General features: G+C 37.5%; 1 protein-coding gene and 1 non-coding gene across 2 annotated transcripts; both read right to left on the bottom strand.

Moving 5' to 3' along the window:
* Positions 1–2,910: 2,910 nt before the first annotated feature.
* Positions 2,911–4,256, bottom strand: RPS20 (ribosomal protein S20). Its single transcript, XM_045789069.2, has 4 exons — positions 4,116–4,256; positions 3,802–3,901; positions 3,429–3,502; positions 2,911–3,130 (listed from the first exon to the last, which is right to left on the bottom strand). The coding sequence occupies exons 1-4, from the start codon at positions 4,116–4,118 to the stop codon at positions 2,948–2,950; spliced, it is 360 nt and encodes a 119-aa protein (XP_045645025.1). The 5' UTR covers positions 4,119–4,256; the 3' UTR covers positions 2,911–2,947.
* Positions 3,575–3,641, bottom strand: LOC123786844 (small nucleolar RNA U54). The gene has a single exon (XR_006778066.1). It is a non-coding gene; the product is annotated as a small nucleolar RNA U54 (small nucleolar RNA).
* Positions 4,257–14,683: the final 10,427 nt, after the last annotated feature.

The raw sequence follows: 14,683 nt of genomic DNA, 5'->3' as shown, positions 1-14,683 counted from the left end.
CCCCCAGAAAGACAAAGGCACACACATATATACTCTTGAGATAGATGCTCTAAGTAATTTTACACCAGAACTGAGGCCTAAAGAAATATCTTATCAAGCCCACATACCCAAATAACCATGCTTTAAGCAGATCTGACGGCACGGCCAGGAATTTCTATTTCTTTCTTTTGCCTGTTCACTTTAGATCCACAGAGCTTGCACATTTGCACTTAGGGATGTCAGGTAAGGAAATGTGATCCAGCAAATGCACAGCCATGGTGGTTTCTGTTGCCTTAGGTAGCTCACATTTGTAAAACAGCAGCAGTACTCTGTGAATCCAAAGGAAATGAGGTAAGGACTGGAGAGGCCTCCCACTTTCAACATTTCTTTACATCCCTCATACATACAAGCTGGCCTATAACTCTCAAAATCATCAACACCATTAGCACTATTTAACCTACTTTTAGTTGGTTTCTATATATCCCAAGGTCCTGCAGGGGTTTTGAGGAATTGAAGACAATTCCTTCCCAGAAAGGAAGCATTTCCCAAAATTTTAGGTGCTATATTTTGGCTTTATTACAGGCTCTCTAAATATTACCTACAGTTTAAATCCAACTCCAAAAATTTGAGTGGGAAAAATTACAATTGCTGATATATGAGTTACTTTGGCACACATCAGCTAAAATTCACAACTGTTATGAAGGCCATAAAGCTCTTCTTTCAATATCTTCTGATTTACTGTGGCACCCTTTCCCCTATTCTTTAGTCCTAAACGGCTGTTTTCACAGAACTGTTATTTCCTCAACCAGTTGTCGGGGTATTGAGTGTATTCCATAGACTTCTGTGTTGCAGTTATTTAAACATCAAAACAAGCTTGTAAGTACTTCTATGTGGGGGCCACACATTAGCAGGTACTTAAGCTTTAAAATGATTCTAACTGCTCCCTAGAGCTTTCTTTGCAGTCCTCAGTGTAGAGAAAGCTTAAAATTGGGTTGAAAACATGCCAGTAGCTCACTACCTGGCTTCTAATAATTCACTTCTAAACCAAGAACACCAGCTTCAAAGAATGGATCACTGCTTACCTCAGGAACCTTAACTAGACTCATATTGTAGAATTCTTCAAATAGTATGCTTACGGCTCAATATTTTTTGAACAGTTACAGTTGAAATCTTTTAGTTTCCCAAGCTAATTAAAAAAATACCTGAGATTTTGTTTATCCACTTGGCATAGTTCTTCCCAGATTCGGTTCCACTCAAATCCCTGATATCCAAATTATTTTTTGAAGTCTAAGAAAAAAGAAGTGGGATCAAAAGGACTTGGATATTACTAGTAAGAGACAGGAGATGTGGACTCAATGTTTGAGTGACCCATGTGGCTGGCTTCGTGGTGGACCATGGACTGAGACAGAACACATGTTTTGGGGAGGCAAGAGGATTTTCATTTTAGACATGTCAAGTTTGAGCTACAGGAGGTATAGGTTGTCAAGTGGTTGAGCACACATGGTAACGGATGACAGTGGACACGATAGTCCAGAGAAGTGAAGGTCTAAGCCCAAACCCAGAGAAAAGGCATGAATTTCATGACTATAATCCTATTAAGAATAGCAAAATGCTCACAATTACTTTTTCTGAATTTTGTAATTTGCAAAAATGTTTACTTTTGTTAAATATTTCAGGCAATTTTAGGATATCCATAGGATTATAAATCCTAAAAATAGGAAACTTCAATACTTTAATGGGACATCAAGAGGATGCTCATCCCATGAGCCCATTTAAACCTCATCTATGCTACTATAATGCTCCAGCATCAGGCAAGTTAAACCTCACAGCCAGTTTCCTGATTTGCACTGTAGGAACAGCATTTAAGAAAATAACGCATGAACAGAGGAGTGCCTGGGTGGCTCAGGCGATTGTACACCCGACTCCTGATTTTCCTTGGGTCATGATCTCAGGAGTTGTGGGCCCCGCATTGTGCGGAGTCTGCTTGAGATTCTCCCACTGCCCCGCCCCAAGCACTCTTGCTCTCTGAATTATTTTTAAAGACTTTGACAGAGATAGAGCACGTAAGCAGGGGGAGCAACAGGCTCCCCGCTGGGCAAGGAGCCTGATGCAGGCTCGATCTTGACCTGAATCAAAGGGAGACACCTAACTGAGCCACCCCAGGTGCCCCTAAAATAAATTTTTAAAAATAAAAAAATAAAGCATAAAGAGTCTAGTAGCTGAACAATGTTACCCACTATTGTGCCAACAGGGGTTTGCCTAAATAAATTTGCTCTACTCATATGACATGCTTTTCTCTAAGTTAACATAAATGTATTAAGCTAACATTTACATATAAACATTAGTATAGCTCTGTATTAAAAGAAATTCCAAGGACTGTATATAAAATACAGTTCTACAGATATAACCTAAATGTTAACATAAATACTGGGTCTTTTTTTTGACCTGTTAATCTAAAATATAATTAAAAGACTTCTCTTCAAAACCGCTTAATATAAAGACCAGTATTTCCAAAATATTTAAGAATATTCAAAGTTTACTCTAGCCTAATGTCAAGAGGAAGGATGTATTAATTGGCAGAACTTACTGTTTCCCAAATTAAGTTACCTGCCCACATACAAAGCACCCTGTTATCAGAATTTTTGGGCGGTAAAACCCAGATGTCTTTTGGAAAAGCTCTAATATGCAGTCAGTTACGAACCACATTCATCAACGCTAAGATCTCCATGTATTTAGTTAATACAATTCAGTTTTCAAATGATGTCAAGTGATAAATGCTTCAGTGACAGGAGATACAATGAAAACAGGATACACCACCCACCCGAAGGATATTCATCTCATTTTGACTACTCTACTTGAAAGGTGGACAAAATTTCGTAGCACAACTCTATTCTTAAAATACATGGGTATTATGAATGAAAGTCAACAAGATTTAACAACTGATAATCAATTTATTAAAAAGGCTGATTTAAGCATCTGCAATGGTGACTTCAACCTCAACTCCTGGCTCAATACTGATGGAAGTAATCTGCTTAACAATCTCAGAAGGACTGTGCAAATCAATGAGTCGCTTGTGGATCCTCATCTGAAAACGATCCCAAGTCTTAGAACCTTCACCACAAGGAGTTTTTCTTGTAGTGATTCTCAGAGTCTGCAACAAAAGACAAAGAAAACCAAGCATTTATGGTTTTATGCTTATCCCTAGGACATCTACAAAACCATTACTCTCACTTATTTCATTTGAATACTTCCCACAGTATCATTCCTTTTCACCTAAATCAACATCAATTGGACAGTACCCTTACAAAAGCATCATACCCCACCCGAGAAAAAGAGCAGCAAAAAGTTTCAACAGTTATCTGTGAAGATCAGGTACTTAATATGTACCGAATTCTACCAACAATTTTTCTTTCAGTTTTTGTTTTTCCCACCCCTTCGATTTATTTCACCTTGGTAGGCATCCGAACCGGTCCTTTCACTTTGAGATTCTTTTCCTTTGCGCCTCTGATCAAGTCAGCACATACTACAGAAAAATAAAAGCATCTTTCAGTTCGTTCAAAACAGCCGGAAATCGGCGTTAAGAAATTTTAATTGATGCTGGCTCAGAATAGCGTATAAAACTATCATCATTATTCAACACAGTAATTGTCTCCTCATCGCCAACAAGGATTTAAAAGACACACTAACAATTAAGCATAGATCATTTTTCCTTTAAGCTAAGCAGTTTGTCACTTGACTTCTGAATCAATCTTGTATAACAACAAAGCCAAACTCATTTTTTTTTCTTCCCCAAAAGTCTCAACCTGAAGATATGGTACTGACCCTTTTCCAAAGATTTTACGTTGCGGCTGGTGAGAGTAATTCTAATTCGGTGAATCGCCACCTCCGGTTCCACGGGTGTCTTTCCGGTGTCTTTAAACGCCTATTATCACACAAATGGAAACAGGGTTTTTTTTTTTTTTAAAGCCTAAAAACGACATTAAGAGACTTCCTAAGCTGCTCCACCATTTCACGACGCCCTTCACTGGACAGGCGAGGCTCGTACTGCCACCGCTTCCTCCCATCCCGGAATCCGTCCCCAGAAGGGACCGTGTCCCTACGCGTCCCCATCCATGAGGCTCCGGCCCCCGCCTCACCATGGCTGCGGCGCGGCTTCCTGACCGACTTGTTCCTCGATGAGAGCGAACAGCGGTGAGTCAGGAGCAGGAGCGGGGCGCTCAAAAGCTCCGCTGTAACTGCGACCGCCGCTTCCTCAAAGAGAAAGACGTGAGGCCTGCGTGGCGCTTATATAGCTGCGCTCGTCTGCATCCGGGTCCCGCACGCGTCTTCGCGCTGCCCCGGAAGAGGAATTGCCCTAAGGGCTTTGGAGGCGGCTGCGCGAGCAGGGTGGGAGCACCCGTGGAGTTGGCGGGAAAGGCGTGGCTATGGGCGCCCCCTTTCGGACCGGCGGAGTTAGAGCCCCGCGAGGTGGCGTCCCCGCCAGGGCAGTTACCGTGGTCCTTTGGCCACCTTGAAGAGGTGACAGGGAGACTACGAACTAAAACCTGAGAAACTCCTCTTCCTGGTGCACCTACCCCTGGCCTCTGCAAAGTCAAAACGACTCCTGTGGTTTTTACAGTGCAAATGTTGCTTCCTATACAAACCGAATCACTCGTTCTCTGAGCAGGTGGGTAACTTCTGAGTTTAACTCACGTGAATATTAGGAAAAATGACTGACAACCTGGGCGTGTTGTTTTAAACCTTTTTCATAGCCTGAAATACATTTTCGTGATATTTCGCCTTCTGGCTTCCCCGAGCTGCAGATGCATCTAATCAGTTTCCAGAAAGCACCTGAATTTGGGTTCTTTGCCTCCGGGAAAGCGACGGCAAAAATGCCTGGCTGCTGTGCATCCGGAGGCCCATCCTGGAGACCCAGGCCGTCTCCCTAACTCTAAAACATGTTATCTCCTCTCTGTTCGGATAAGGCAATGTCGGATAAGACCTTTTAAGATCTCCGTAATACTGAGTGTATGGGACAAAGTACAGTAGAAAAACCAAGAGCGGTCAACTGACTTGGATAGCCAGGAGAGAGACCATTAAGGAGGACACATATACTTAAAGATGACAGAGTGGTTAAGTAGAACGAAATAGGTAAGACTGGTTTTGGTACAGGACAGAAGGAAGAGTAAATAACCTCATTATTTTACAGGTGAATTGCTGAGTGCAGAAGAGTTATTTGCTCAGACACACAGAACTGGTGAAGGACAGACCTCTGATCCCTCCCATTAGGGCTTTTTCTTGAGCCTTTCTCTTCTGCTCCTTGAAAGGAAATTATACTTAAAACTTTTATCAAATAATAGCATGAACTTATTTGTTTGGTGATAATTGGGCATAGCTAATAGCTGGCTTTCTTTGGCTCACAAAAATATGTATACTAGTTTTTCTGCCATTTATTTAAATGATTTAAATATTAAAGTTTGTATATTTCTAGTTCAAATATTCTATAGTGTCAGCTGGCTGTAAAAACCATATTAGTAGAATTTGCAACAAAAAATCTGAAAACCTGCATTCTTAGTTTACAAGCTGTAACCTAAATGAGACTTCTTAACTTAGGGCTTTAACTTATTGCTATGGCTTCCAGTAAGAATGCTTGAGAAGTGTACTTGTGATTTTTTTTTTTTTTTTTTTTTTTTAGGAACAAATCTGGTACATCTATTCTTAGGTTTCTCTTCCCCTTCAAGTACTTGAGAAAATGGTGAACAAATTAACTTCCTTGACCTTAGAAAAGAATTTCAGTATAGAAAAAGGCTAAATGTGGCCCAGCATGTATGGGAAAAATTGTTGGTGTGACTAGAACTAAGGAAACAGCTGGTTGAGATAACAGAAAAATGTAATGAAAGCATTACTATTTTCAAATTTATGCTTTAGTAGAGACATTTTGTTGTATTTTTCTCTTGAAAGTTAACTGCTCCTGTGGGCTCCACATTTTCATTAAGAAAGTAATGTTCTAACACATCGTAAGATATTAGAGAAAAAGTAAAAATTAACAATTTATCCAAAAGAAGAAGAGAGTATGCTATCCTTAATTCCTTAGACCAATTACTAGATATATATATCCTTTGATGACTTAATCAAAGGATATGCATATTATAAGATTATAAGTACTTTGCTGTTAAGTAAGTTAGCCTTTGGGAAGGTTATACCCAAATAGATACTTCCTCTGGCAGTGTAATGAAGATTTTGCTGTGAAAAGGTGGAATTAAATATCCGTTTCATTTTAAAATTAAAAAATATTCTTAAGACCATTGCAAACTTTGTGTTTTCAACGTATTTATCCATAGCCTTCCTTCACTGATTTTTGTAAGTCTTTTAAAATGATCTTGTACAAATTCTTACTGTAGGTATTTGTTCCTTTCTGTGGACAGCCATCTACTGGTCTTTTGCTGCAATGACAGTGTCATCCTACTACTTACAAAAGGAAATTAACAGAAGTTAAAAACTACATAATTCATGGTACACGTTATTAGTAACACAATAAAGGCAAATTTTCCAAAGGAATGTGTCAAGTGTCTATATAGACACTATTTTATTTGCAGAATTTTTTATCTAAATAACTTTGTGCTAAAATAAAGAACAAAGTCTGAAATTTAAGGATAAAACCCAGAAAGAGTTTAAAACTCTCTCGTGGTTACCCATGTAGTATTGGTAGGAGGGTGAAATGTGGAGGCAATTGCATGTGGTTTACAAGGATTACATGTGGGGACTTAGAACAGTACTGGGTACCTGACAATAGCCAGCACTGTACTAATATCAATTTGTTTGGTCCTCACATCAACCCTGGAACATAAGTGGTGTTATTTGTATTTTATACATGAGAAAGCTAAGGTTAGGTGGCCTGCCCAAGGTCACAGCAAAAGCTGGTGTTTGAACCTCTGCAGTCTAACTCCAGAGTTTACATGCTTACCGCCTGTACTATGGTGTCTTTCACTATATATTAGCTCTTACCATTATCATTAGTAGCTGTACTTACCTGTGAGGTATAAAATCCTATTATGTGATATAACATAGCATAGCAAGGCTCTCTGTATTTTACTTTAGTTGAGGTTAGAAATTTTATTGAGCTACTAATATGTATCCATTGTAAGACTGAATCCTTATTTTTTAACTCATTTTTTCGGTTTGAAGTTCTGTAGATACTCAATGCCAGTTAACTCTATTTGCTTATTAAAATTGTTTCACTAAAGTGAGCAATGGAACAGAACTAGGGACACAGATCTTTTCATTGAGAATGATTCCTATTTAACTCACATTGGGTTGGTAATTTTTAATCATATTTAACTGCAGAGCTCACAGAATTCTCTGTAGTGGTAGAAACTGAATGTCCTACCCACCAGGCCTCATAGTACTTCTTTCCCCCCTTTCTTTCTCCTGTTCCCAGGCCTGCAGGCCTAGAGATTCTAACATTTTTGAAATGCAATCTGAAAAATTGGTCTACTTCCGTTACATAGTGCCATTTCCTAGTTTTAGCAGATAATCTGCAGAGGACTCCCATGGTCACACTTTTGTGATCCTGATATCATGCAGGGGAGCCAGGGATAGATTTACCTATCAATAATTTTTCCCTCTGAGGTTGTGTTTTCATATTGTATAGAATTGGTACAACTTTTTAGAAAATACCATTTACCTCCCTTTACGAGAAGATCGGAACCTATTGCTTTCACCACACACTAATTCTGCTGCATTGCTTGTGTGGTGGACAGCCTCAAATATGGCCCCCAGGGATCTCCACCACCTGTTATTCATGCCCCTGTGGAATCTCATCCTCTTGAGTGTGGAAATGTGTGACTTGCTTTAAACACTAGAATTTGGCAAACGTGCCTGGATGTCACTTCCATGAATAGATTAAATAGGGTTCTATATAAATATAGGTTCTATAGACTCTCTCCCTTGCTAGTTTTGATAAACCAAGCTGCCATATTGGGAGCTGCTATAGGGAGAGGACCGAGGAAATGAGGGTAGCAAGGAAACAAGTGTAGCCTGTAGCCAACAGGCAGCACAAACTGAGGCTTCCAGTCCAACAGCCCCCAAAGAACTGAAATTCTACCGACAACCATGTGACTTTGGAAGCAGATCTCTCCTTGGTCGAGCTTTCAGATGAGACCTCAGCACTGGCACTCCTTAAATATTACACCTGAGGTGAGTACCTCCCAAGACCTTATGCAACCTGGTCCTGGCTCTGATGGACACATGTAGGAGAGGCAGCTGTAGTGCAGCAAAGGGGACACTGACAGGAGTTGTGAGGACATGCTTAAGTCCACTGCTAGGTCAGCCACCTCTCAGGAGTCATCTACATGGGCCTTAGTTTTCTCATTGTAAAAGGAAGGTGCTGGACTATGTGATCTTCCCACTTTGAAAGAATAAACAAATACAAAATAAAACAAATCCAAGAATATCTCTTTACCGCCAACATATAGCCAGACATTCAAGATGGCTTCTGCCTCCTTTGTCCCTCCTTCCTGCTCCCCAATACCAGAGGAACTAGGTATAGAATCCACAGGGGAGGGGATTTGAAATAGTGGAGGAGACTCCCCTCTCCCCATTTCAAATCCTTTGATCTCAGGTGGCCATTCATCTGATTTATCCTCAGTACATAACCAAGATGTTATTATTACTAGTGCTAACTCTCACTCAAGAATGCTGCAGTTTGGATTTTAAATGTTACAGTTTCTTTACTCAAGCATAAGTCTACCTGGTGATAGCGAGGACAAAGCTTTGAATTGGATCAATGTAGGGTTTCAAACTGAGTTGGACTGAGTTTTAATAATCTGAAGTTACCAGAAAGTCATTGACTATTTCTTAGATTTTAATTAAGGGGTGGGAAAAGATGAGTGACACAATGCAGTTGAAACCAGTAATTAGAAGAAAAAACTTTTCCATGTTTATACCCCACTAGGTGGGACTCATCAAGAAATTAATTGATTGGTAAGAAAGATCCTCCATGTTCTGAGATTATTTTTTTAAATTATCCCATGGTTTCTTTCAGTAATTTTATGATTTCATTTTGGAATGTATTTAGAATTTTATCAAATGCCTTTGTAGTAGCTAAGTAGGTGTTCATATGTTTTTTAAATCTATTGATATGGTGAACAAATTTCTTTTTTTTTTTTTTTAAAGATTTTATTTATTTATTCGACAGAGATAGAGACAGCCAGCGAGAGAGGGAACACAAGCAGGGGGAGTGGGAGAGGAAGAAGCAGGCTCATAGCGGAGGAGCCTGATGTGGGGCTCGATCCCGTAACGCCGGGATCACGCCCTGAGCTGAAGGCAGACGCTTAACCGCTGTGCCACCCAGGCGCCCCAGTGAACAAATTTCTTAATATTGAGCCTCTTTTGCATTTCTGGAAAAAATACCTTGACAAACATATTACAAATGAGATTGTTTTTAAGGTGTGTGTGTGTGTGTGTGTGTGTGTGTGTGTGTGTATTAATATGCTGGCATCAAAGAAACAATTTTGGAAGCTTTCCTTCATGCTGTGAAAAGTTTATACAGTAGTGTGGTTACATGTGTCTTAGACTGGTAGAATGCATGTTTTATTGAGAGGTAACTATAAACTATAATTTCTTATATGGTAATTAATTTGCCTTGATATCTTTGTTCTGGGGTAAATTTTAGCAATTTATAATTTTCTAGAACAGTGATTCTCAAACTTTTCATTCTTAGTAACTCTTTATTTGCTTAAAAATTATTGAAGTCCCCAAAGAGCTTTTGTTTATGTGGCCCTGTGTCTATTGGTATTTGCTATATTAGAGGCTAAAAATGAGGAAGTCTAAAAACAGTTTTTAATTTATTTAAAAATAACAAACTTGTTCATTATTAACATATTTTATGAAAAATAACTATTTTCATTGTTTTTATAGTTTTGCAAATCTCTTTAATGTCTGACTTAATAGAAGAAAGCTCAATTTTCATATCTGCTTCTGCATTCTTTCTGTCACAATATGTTGCTGTGGTTGAAGTATGTGTAGAAATTCTGTGTGAGCACAGATTAGAAATTGAAAAGGGAGAGGATTTCAATAACCTATTCAGGTATTTGTGGATATTCTTCTTGGATGCACTCACACTAAGTGGTAGTTTCTTAAAAATTAGGTACAATGAGACTCTGAAACCATATCAGTGGCCTTTCTGTACACTCTTATAATAACATCTATTTATCTCTCTTGTACATTGAATGGATCTTTTTCCCCTACTCATGCATGATTTTGAAGTATCATGCATTGGTCACTTGGAAAATACTGGTTCACGGACTTACACAGATCTTCTAAATGTTGACATATTTTACTATAAAATATTTTAAAAATTAGATTTCTGAACATCATTACTCATGTTGTCAGAAAAGTCTTTTAAGTATTGGAAAGGTGTGAAGTCCATGGTGGCAGACACAAGTTTTCCAAAGTCCTAATTTTTGCTTGAAAGCTCAAATTTTATCATTGGCAATTGGCTGTTAATTGTTTTCCTTGAAGTGACAGGCTCACTTTGTTCATTTCTCAGGAGATGTCTAACAAATACACATGTCTGCATTACCACAGTTTGTTTTTCAAGTTTTTTTTTTCCAGTAAAATTGATGTTTGATGAAAAAGAAGCTGATTCAGCTTGCAATTCAATCTCACAAGTGCTTTTCCTCAAAACAGACATCATGCCTCAGTAGGCACCAAAACCACTTTATGTCTACTTCCAATTTGAACACACAGAATATTAAAAGGAAAGGATCAAGATGTAGTAAAATTTATCAGTTTTACTGCTTTTTTAGCATTCATCTAAAATTGTGGTTTTTTACTCTGAGTGAATTAAGTTTAATTCATATATTTTAGAGCCATTTAGAGTATTTTATTTTCTGTGAATAATCTGTTCATATCCTGTATCCATGTCTATTAGGTTATAGGTTTTTATTCAGAGATTTGGTAGGAGCTCTCTGTTATGCAGATTAGCTCTTCACTTGTGATCTGAGTTGCAGATATTATGTTTCAGTTTGTCGGTTGTCTTCTAATATTGCTAATGATGGTTTTTACCATGCATTTTATTTTTTGTTGTCAAATTAGTTATACTTTTATTCCTTTGGATTTGGGGTCATTTTTGTCTCTCACAACTTCCTTTTTAAAAATCCTCATGGCTTTTCACTGATGCTTCTGAGGTTTTATTGTTTATTTCTTTCATCCTTCTGAGATTTTTCTGATCTAAGATATTAGGTGAATTTAAATTATTTTTTCCAGATGTACTTAGTTGTTTCACTTAAAAAAACTTAAGATTTCTTGATCTCTATTGTAGACATCTTGTATGGAAAATAATTTGTCAACACTCATTTGCTGAACTGTGAATGGTGTATAGCGGTGTGCCATGTGCTGTATACTTCTTCATATGGTTATCTTTATCTTACCCTATCTCTATCTTACCAATGTTGAGACTTAAAGTAGTGGTTGAAATAGAGCCTACTGATGTGCATTATTTTTGTTTTTCATTTTTAATGGCTTTGTTGAGGTGTAATTAACATACAGTAAACTGTATGTGTTTACTAATTTTTTTTTTAATTTCAAATGTACTCACTTCCTGGCACTATCCACAAAGGAGACCAAGGGGCATTCACAATGCAATAACAATGAACACAACTAATACCTGTGTTGTGGTGTTTAAATACTATTCCTCACTACAATAATCCCAGGCTCATTGGAGGAATGCCTGATTCTGGATATGGCAGGAATTTACAAGATGAGCTTGGGACAGCTTGTGTCACAAAGCAAGGAAGATTAATGGATTATGTCAAAAGAACAAGGGCCAATATGAAGAGGCTTCCATTAGTTATGTGACAATTTGAGCATCAAAATAATAATGACTAGAATTGATAGACATTATGTATATAAAAAACAATTAATTTACAGTGATACCAAAAGAGAGAGAGAGCAAGCAAGTTGTGTGTGTGTGTGTGTGTGTGTGTGTGTGAGAGAGAGAGAGAGAGAGAGAGAGAGAGAGAGGGAACAAGACCATAGAGGCAGAAAAGAGAAAAATAACTCTAAGAACTCACTGGATGCCTAATAATTAACTAAGGCGCTAATGCCTTATTGTGAAAATAAGAAATTAGGAGCAAAAGTTAAGCATTTATTTTGATTTTCTTATACATACTGTATTTCCACCAAATAGTTCTATTTTCAAACAGAACTTCAAATAATAAATAGGATAGAAATGATAAAATTAAGATAGCATCATTTTACAATTCTTAATTAAATAATTGAATCAGGCAACACGTAATGGATAGAACCATTACAGGAGAGAAAGGTCAAGGGGAACCTCACAATGGAGAGATTTACTGAACCCGTTGATCCATTTTAGCATCTCTCAAGGTGGAAAAAGCATGTGCTTCTCCCGGAGTAAAGTACACAGCACTACATAGGAAGTATTCTTCCTCAAGAAGTTGAACCTGAATTTAGTTAAGGCTCTAAAACTAAATTCCACTTACAAACAATATGAAGGATAGTAGAAAGAGACACCACAAGGAATCCCAAGGCAAATCTGGCATGTGAGATATTCTATAGAAAAACTGATCTGTTTCTGAAAATACACAGACAAGGAGGGTGGGCTCTCTAGATTAAAGAATACCTAAAAGTAATGTGTACACCTTATTTAAATCCTGATTCATTGAACATATTTTTGAGGCAATTAGGGAAATTCAACTGTTGACAGATTACTAGATATTAATAAGGAACTATTATTAATTAAAGGTGATAATGACAATATAGTTATGTAAGAAAACATTAATACTTTTAGAGATGTTTACTAAAGGATGTAGGAATGGAATGACAAGACTTTTGTGTTTGCTTTAGGATACTTCAGCAAAGAAAAAAGTAGGAAAAAATAACTAAATGAAGCACATTCAGCAAAGCTGTGGTAATTATTAAGTCTGAAAATTGATTATACTGTCTCACTACTTTTGTCTATGTTTGAAAATGTTCATTAAAAAAACATTTTGAGATTATTTTAGAAATTAAAGCAAGTAATGATGAGGGCCAAACTAAGGTAAAGATAGTGGGGCAGGTTTGTGTTCCCAACTCCTAATAAAATGCCTGGTTTTGAACATACTAGAATTCAGAACTACTTTTAATGAGTAAATACATATTTCTTTGTCTAAACTACAAGTTACTTTGGGAAAGATGCTCTGTCTTTATAGTTTTTGTATCTTTCACATATCCTATTCATTTCTTCAACAAATATTAATTGATCACCTACTATGTGTCAGATACTGTTTGAGGGCAGATACTATTGAAGCCACATTTTCTCTCCTGGAGCTTACATTCATTACATTATGTAGTGAATGAGGATGGACTATTTTTTGGAAAGGTAAGCGAATTAAAAGAATGGTTTCATATCATATTTATTTTTTTAAAGAAAATAAAAGATAAATGGTGTAGAATAGGGAGTGACTGGGGAGTAAGGTGTGACTGTTTCTCCTTATGATAGAATATTCAAGGTAGAAAACGTTTAAGCTGAATTCCGAGTGATAACAAAGAACTAGCCATTCCTTGAGGCAGGAAGAAGCTTGATATATTTTACAGGACAGAATGAAAGATAGTGTGTCTAGGCATGGTAGATGTGGGAGAAGGGTGAAAGGTGAAGACTGAGAGGTAGTCAAGGCCCAGATCATGTTGGATCTCTTAGGTTATGACAAGGGGTTTAGGTTTCATTATGCAGGAATGGGAAGGCAATGTAAATTTTTACATTGATGTAATTTAGGTTTTTAAAACCTAAACGAGGCTGCTGCATAGAGAACTGACAACAGGAATGTGAGATATTAGGAAGCTTATACAATTGTCCAGAGAAGAGATATTAGTGGTTTGGACTGGGCCTTAGCAATATAGATGATGAGAAGTCATTGAATTTGGGATGTATTTTGAAGTAGACATGATTAGGTTTGGAAAATGGAGGAGAAAAAGAATTAAGACAACTTCTAGTTCTTGGCTAGCAAATAGGTGCATTTTGGAAACCTTAACTGAGCTAAAGGAGACTTGGAAAACAGTGGGAAATAATCACTTTGTTTTGATCAAGTTAAGTTTACATTGTTAATAGTAAATGAAGACATGGAGGAGGCAGTAGGATCTTGCTCTGAGCTCAAAAAAGAGATCAAGGCTGGAAATGTAAATTAGAGGCCATTACCGTGGAGAGGATCATGGTACTGGATAAAATCATGCAAGGAGAGTGCAAACAAAAGAGAAGAGAGCTCAGGACAAAGCCCTGGACACTCAGCATTTAGAATAAGACCAAGGAAAAGGAACCTGTGAAGTAGGAGAAAAATAGAATAATGAAATCAAGAGAAGAAGGTAGAGTATTTCAAAAAGCAATGCTCAAACTGTGTTAATGTTGCTTGGAGATCAAGTAGGAATAGAGAGAGAATCCAAAAATCAATCAGTGTATTTATTACATTATATCACTAGAATAAAGGACAAAACTACATGATCATTTCAACAGACATGGAAGAAAAATATGACAAAGTTCAACATACCTTAATGATAAGAACACTCAACAAACTAGGACTAGAGTGTAACTCACTCAACATAATAAAGGACTTACATGGAAAACCCACAACCAACATCCTACCTAGTGGTGACAGACAAGCAAGATTGCAGGATACAAGATTAATATATGAAAATCAATTGTATTTCTAAACTGAAGCAATAAATAATC

Source organism: Ursus americanus, chromosome 9 (genome assembly GCF_024610735.1).
Source record: "Ursus americanus isolate L20-20 chromosome 9, mUrsAme1.1.p, whole genome shotgun sequence".
Taxonomy (NCBI): Eukaryota; Metazoa; Chordata; class Mammalia; order Carnivora; family Ursidae; genus Ursus; species Ursus americanus.
The sequence above is the reverse complement of the archived record's forward strand: the minus strand, read 5'-3'. Positions and strand labels throughout refer to the sequence as shown.